The sequence below is a fragment of the Patiria miniata genome, unplaced genomic scaffold (assembly GCF_015706575.1).
Source record: "Patiria miniata isolate m_02_andy unplaced genomic scaffold, ASM1570657v1 HiC_scaffold_4, whole genome shotgun sequence".
Classification (NCBI taxonomy): domain Eukaryota; kingdom Metazoa; phylum Echinodermata; class Asteroidea; order Valvatida; family Asterinidae; genus Patiria; species Patiria miniata.
In genome coordinates this window covers 8,091,307-8,098,267 of record NW_024037071.1, presented here as the reverse complement: position 1 = coordinate 8,098,267, position 6,961 = coordinate 8,091,307, and the positions used below count along the sequence as shown (strand labels likewise).

The window sequence follows — 6,961 nt, the reverse complement described above, 5'->3', positions numbered from 1 at the left end:
ATGTTCAACCGGGTTGGAGCTGGGACACTTTCTACAAACTTCAAAGTGTAGAGTCAACGTGAAAGTACTTTTCGGCATATTCACTGGTCTGAAGTGAACCATTTTCAATTTTTATTTTTTTTTCGAGGATGGGCGAAGGGACATTTGCCATTGACACCCCCATTTTACACCCCTGCTGACGCAGTAGTACACATGTCGGTGCCATGTTTCCTTCCTTGGCCACCCCCCCCCCCACCCCCCCCCCAATAACATGCTGATGCCGCCGCCCCAGTATAGTATCTGTAATAGCGCCCTCATTCGACCATACTGAATTGCTCGTTAGATATTCTTCAGTTCAATAAGCCTTTTCGGAGTTCCAACTGCGCGCATTCGTAACCTGTGACAACGCACATTGTTTGTCTCAAAATGCCCTTTGACAGTACCCACAATGCACAAACATAACAGCCTTTTTGTAAAGTCAGTGGCGCGACGATGTCAAAGGCCATTTGAGACAAATAATGCGCGTCACGGTCACTGGTTATGAATGCGCAGTTGGAACTCCGAAAAGGCTTATAGGTCATGTCGCATTACGGAAGTAGTACACGTTCACTAACTTCTTGAGTGGTCTCATTCTTTGTTCCTAAACCCACAAATATTACCCCCCCCCCTCCCCCACCCTTGAAATAATCGTGGCTGCGCCACCTCTAGCTCGTGTAAAGTCCAAGCCAGCCACTGAAATTGCGACTCGATTCCTACATATACAGTCGACTCTCGTTAGTGCAAACTCTGTTAATACAAAATTCTGGTTATAACAAAATAAAGCCTTGGTCCCGATTGTGCATTTACATGTGCACAATCAATGGGACATCCTCTTAATACAAAATTCTGATATAACAAACAATTTGACTAGGTCCGAACGAGTTTGTTATAACGAGACTCGACTGTACAACACTGATTGAAGATTGCCCAAATTTAAAAATCTTATTCTAATTGAATCCATTCGGTGACTCTGTTTCAACCCAAACCGTTCGAAGGGCCCACTGGATGATTTGGGGGTTTTTTTAGGACAATTTACGCTATTGACGATTTTCACACTGACATCTGGGGATGGCTGTCTATGCTATGGCACTGTAAGACATTAATTATGACATTTTGAGGGCTTTTTTCCTCGACACAATGAAATGGATAATCGTGTAGTTGATGACACCTTTATGTTTTACAAAGTTCCGTTCATAAATCAAAACCATGCCCTCTCTCCACAAAGTGAACCAACATGATGGTATCTTAGCGAACTATTCAGATGTTTCCAAACACATTAAGACGCTTTTCCTGCTTGTTTCATAGCCAAAATGTTTATAGGCATTGAGTCCCAAATCATTAAAGTGTCTTTTCTTTCTCTCATATGGAACGGGGTACTAAAATTACCCTTACGAAATTGAACATCCTCGTTGTCGAATGTCGATGCTTATTTCAAGCATAAATCTCGATGATAATTATATTGAGGTTGGTTTCACGTTTAATACTGAACAATACTGCCGAATTATTGGTTATTTATTAGAACAACAATACATTTTTTTGTATTTTCATAGTTACCTTTCATCACATTTATAGATAAAGGAATACATGTACAATATATTCAAATATAAAAGGCTTAGCAAATACAAGGTAGAGTAGAAAATTCTGTCAAAGAGGAATATAGATAAAAAATCTACTCTTAGCAAAATTTTGATTATTTTCAAACGACTGAAATGGGTGATAAAATATAGAAATAAACTTAGATAAAAAATTGTTTAGTTGCTAATTAAAAAATAACGGGCTAATAGTTCCAATCAGCAAACACAGTGTTATACTGGGGAACATTATTTTTTTTTTGGAAGAACATATTTTGAATCACTCTTTAGAATAAAAATTCATCTAGTCTTTCAAACGAAAAAAAGTATTCAAACTCCAATAACATGATGAGGTCGATTTTGCCAGTTTATCATCAAAATACATGAGTACAATATATGCATATTTTATTTACAATGATCATCATGGCCGTCGCTTATTGGGGCGCATGGGTGACACCCCTGAATGTGTTACTTTTGTCGGGCAGCTATCGTCTGTGGAGGCACAATCATGCCAACGTCGACATGCCCGTCAGTTGTGGTCCAGTCCGAGTCCCTCCAAGTCCTCCCCGTTCATATTGAACAGCGTCCCCAGTGTCTCAGAATCTGATGATGGCCACACGCCCCCATTCAACTTTTCTGACGACCCAAGTGATATTTATTTGGTAAGAACTATACATGTATATCAAATTATTTTTTGGTGCTGTTTTGCATTGTCTTCCAACTACACTCTTTCTCTTCTAGTAAAGTGTCTGACACAATCTGTTCCTTTGATGAATCACAAATTCTTAGAGTTTCTTAAAAGGCGCTCGTCCCTACTGTACATTTTCAATGGACCCCATTGATCCCTGTTATTTGAGCTCTCCTTGGATACATTTTGTAAAACCAGAAGCACGAAATCTGCATAAATTACCTTGTTTGTGGAAAGTATAACCTACCCACTGTGCTTTTCGATGCTTGCGTTTCCTTCAAAGGTTGTGTGAAAGGGAGTAGCGGTTACCAGCTCTCTAGGGCAGAGGTGTGGCCGAGTGAATTTCTGAAGTTCTTTCTCTAGGTTTTGTGTGAAGTATGAAATAATATTTAACCTTTGTACCAAAATACACCAACAGTCTTTGTTCAAGTTGTTTGTGTTCGGCACGAGTTAAGTGCTGGTCTCCAACTGAATGGCTTGGTCGTACACATAAGGGACACTCGCCTCGGGCTCCCTGCCCGCGCAGGCCGCTTCCGTCCCGTGTACCTCCACCGCGACGTCCACGCCGTCCAAGCCGTCGTCTACCGGCTGATCGTAAGTGTAGGCGGCCGGGCCGTCGTCCACGCTGGGGTACGGTGGTGGCGGTTTTGCGGAGTTTCCATCGGCTACTTGGTCTTTTCCCTGCTCGGTCTTATCTTCGGTTTTGCCGTCGGTTTTGCCGTCGGGTTTAGCCTCGGGTTTTCTAGGAGGCAATGCCAGTGTTCCTGAGTACTGTTTGTACATTGCGAAGATGATCAGTAGCACCAGCATCGCGCACAGTATGCCGGTGCCTGCCCAGAGACCGGCTTGATCGATCATTGTGGACGCTGGTCAAAATGTGTCGATGCGAGATCGCCGAGATTTGGTTTGGAGCCCTATCGGCAGGTCCTGTACATTGATAGGAAAAATAATGACGTGCATTGATAAAAAAAAATAATGACATGCAGTAGTGACGTAAACCAGGGGTCTGATTTACACGGGGGGGGGGGGTATTTTCTGAAGGGACCTCATTTTCTGCGGGTATCCTCATTTTCCAGAGGGGTTTTTCTGGAGGGTGGGGTGGGATTTGGTTTCTGGCGGGGCACACAATAGGTTGGCGACCGAAAACGAGTACAATTTCAGTCCCGAATTGTTGGACCTTTGCAATAATTGTCTAAAAAGCCAAAAAGGAATGAATGTAGTATCCAGACCCACTTCTTTGGTTGACAAAGTCGGAGAGTCGAGTGCATTTTCAAAGTATATTATTGGACAAAATTGGAAATGATTCTCAGTACCAATTCATGTCTTTTCAAAAAAAAAATGCAATGAGTGACCGTCACTGAGACAATATTATATGATGAAAGTGAAAAGTGGCCTTAGGATGCAACTTCTTTTTGAAAAGACTCCCTTCTCTACTGTTTTTCTCCGTATTCGATGGTCATATAAAGAATGTTGCATCCTGACACCATGTTTTTTTTTTCATTGTTATTATCCCAATGAAGGTCAGTCACTGCAAAAATGTTAAAAAGACATGAATTTGCAACTGAGAAACATTTCCAATTTTGTTAAGAAATATTTAGACAATTTTAGAAGAATCTCGTCCGTAAACTTGAAGTGGCGTCTGGACACTACATTCTTTCCGAGAAACTGTTGAAATGTTCGAAAATTCTTCAAAAATGTTTCCATACATAAAAAGATACAAAACCAAAAAGTGGCTTTTCCAGAATTTTATTCATTCCCTGCGTACATATGTTTATTATTTTAAGTCCCACACCAACTTCAGAACACCAAGAACCACAACTTCATAATCACAATACTCATCCCGTCACTCATAGGCATATCCGGTTAACCTCAAACATAAAACATGTTGACAGAAGAGCTTGCGATCAAGTTGACTTGAGAAAAAACAGCATCGCAGTGGTGCAATGGCGACCGAGACAATTTTGACAAACCATGGACCTTGCTCCGAATTAGTCCGAATACATGAATCTCAAACGATAAAAAGTTAAAACCCATAAATGTTTTAGTCCAAACAAACGCACTGCATATGGTCTAAACTTACTCACAACTTACGGTCTTATAACATGGAGGAAAAGGACTGCCTCTGTGATCAAGTTATGGTCTCCTCAAGGCCGATGATGATCAGTAAACGGACAAATCTTGCACCTGTACGAGCGGCCCTCACGCCACCAATTACACTCAACCTTCCAAATGCACGCAGTCGATAGTCGGTACCGCCTAAAAGATTTTAGGTCAATCTCAAAGCACACCGAGCTTGCTCAACATTTACGACCATTCTGAAGTGCTCTGCAAACAAGACTTATTTTGGTTCGTGCCTACCAAGTACCAAAGGTGTTGAAATCTGACAATGGTGCGTTGGATGTGACCCTACGACCCCCATTATATTATGCACGGTTAAAATAGGCCGACGTTACTTGCCACCCAGCTGCAAACTACGCATTAGTTCACCGTGGCGATGGAAGCTCGATACCACACTTCATTGAACAGCAATGAATAATGCATTCGTGGTCTATTCTTATTGAATTGAATCGAACACAAACACCTGTTGATCAAAGGGAACAATAACGAAAACAAAAAAGCACGTTTTGTTGACATGATGGCCATTTGTGTCGGCAACAGGGGGCGATATTTCACTTCCGAAATTCTAGCAAACATAATTTTGGCGGTCGTGCAGAACAATATGACATGACACGAAATTTGAATATTATACGTACAGTGTACCTCGATAATGAACCCGGTGATTATCGGTACCAGTGTTTGAGGTAGAGCTCACCTGATGCAGGCTGCATGACATCATTATAACACATCCGAGACCTACAATGCAATAAAAGTGTATTTGTGTGATACGTTGTTCCCCGATTCGGGATGATTTGATCTAGATTTATGATCAAGCAGCTGTTGGTGGGGCCTACATCGAATTAACAAAAAGGCGCTGGAGAAAAGATGTTTTCAACCACCACACCCAGTTTTAAGAGAGTGATTGTAATACGGTATGGGGGGGGGGGGGGGCTGTCGTAATAGCAGCTCATATACATGATATTGCGCAAGAGAGACTTCGGTCTAGTTTAGTGGAGTCCCCTATAACGTGGCGCACTTTAGTCGACTTTTCCCTTGACTTTAACTTATGCAGTGTTGACAAACATCTTTAGTTGACAAACTTGAAATTCATTCTGTTTAAATACTGGTACATTAACCTTAATAACGCTTGCTTTTGAACCTTTGTGTACAATTTCAGTGCCATGAATTTGAGTTCGAAATTCAAAAACGGTGGCATCTGGAAATTGGGCACAAAATCGACCGAGTGTTCAAACGTGGCGCACTTGAACAAATCTTGGAAAATCCCACGTTAACATTCAATCATTTCATAAAATTGACAAAATAATTCCGATAAACCTGTATTATATATTTCCACTGACAAACCCAACTACAAGTTTTTCAGAATATTATTTGGTTATTTTGGGGAGGTTTTTTTTTTTTTATAAAATGTTCATTGTGCACTTCGAAATGAAATCGGAAAATCAAGCCAAAATCAGAATTTCTCTTTTAATTTTGTAAAGAATAGGTAACTTAAGATTTATGTACGGGAATGCTTAGAGCCGGATACAATTTCACTTTCTGTGAAATTTGAGGTAACACGTCCTTTTGCTCTTGCATGCAAGACACTTGAGACGAAAAATCAAGAGCGCCACGCGTTAGGGGCCGCGCCATGTTAGTGACATCAACAACTACACTCTAAAAACTGGAGTGTTGAATTCAACACTTACATGTGTTCGGTCAGTGCAACACTTTGAAAGTGTTAAATCCAACATTTTAAATGTTTAAGCCAACACTAGCAATGTTAATTCAACATTTTAAATGTTGTAAAGTGTTCATTCAACATTTTTCAACTTTAACACTTTGAAAGTGTTGAATCAACATAATCAACATTTAAAATGTTGAATTAACATTTTAAGTGTTGGATTTAATATTTAAAATGCTGGATTTTAACACTTTCAAAGTGTTGCACTGACCGAACACATGTAAGTGTTGAATTCAACTCTTCATTTTTTAGAGTGTTGAAATGTTACGTTGCTCAGGCATCAGTGAAAGCCATCATGTCCATACCTTGAGTGCATACGTGGTGTATAACATAAACGAAAGTTCTGAAATAATTATACTCCTTACCTTTAGTCGAGGTTGAGTGCGAGGGAATGAAGGCTCGTTTGCAGTAATCACAAGAAATGAGCTCTCGACTGATGCAGTGTGCCAACTTGAACGTGAACTTGTAATTAGTAAGGTCAATGTTTGTCATAGAGGGCAAGGTTATTCAGTGTACACGCATTTGCGGAAATGAACCATTAATAATATAGGTACTCAAATCCTATTTTGTCAATGGATTGAGCCGATATTGCGGTTTATAATATAATGATGTCATCTGAGGGGGGAAAAAGTCTCGGTATACGGTCAAAGTTTTGTTGCACGTCACTGCAAGTTGGACTATACATTTCAACAGAGGGCGCTGTCACGCACTGCTTGCCCAATTTTTAGAATGTTTGCAGACCTCGGCTCCATTTGCGGTGGGGCTCCAAGATATTTGTTTTAAACTGACCCATATAGTACAACAGGACCGTTCTTGTCACAAACATCATGTCATTATTATATCAGG

At 40.6% G+C, this 6,961-nt stretch overlaps 1 protein-coding gene across 2 annotated transcripts; it reads right to left on the bottom strand.

Moving 5' to 3' along the window:
* Window positions 1-1,487: 1,487 nt before the first annotated feature.
* Window positions 1,488-6,559, bottom strand: LOC119739973. Of its 2 annotated transcripts, none has more exons than XM_038215140.1 (2): window positions 6,481-6,559; window positions 1,488-3,204 (listed from the first exon to the last, which is right to left on the bottom strand). In XM_038215140.1, exon 2 carries the CDS (start codon window positions 3,133-3,135, stop codon window positions 2,728-2,730), a length of 408 nt encoding a protein of 135 aa, XP_038071068.1. In that variant the 5' UTR covers window positions 3,136-3,204; window positions 6,481-6,559; the 3' UTR covers window positions 1,488-2,727. The 2 variants fall into 2 exon arrangements, with proteins under 2 accessions (XP_038071068.1, XP_038071067.1); XM_038215139.1 differs by lacking the exon at window positions 6,481-6,559 and adding an exon at window positions 4,369-4,769.
* Window positions 6,560-6,961: the final 402 nt, after the last annotated feature.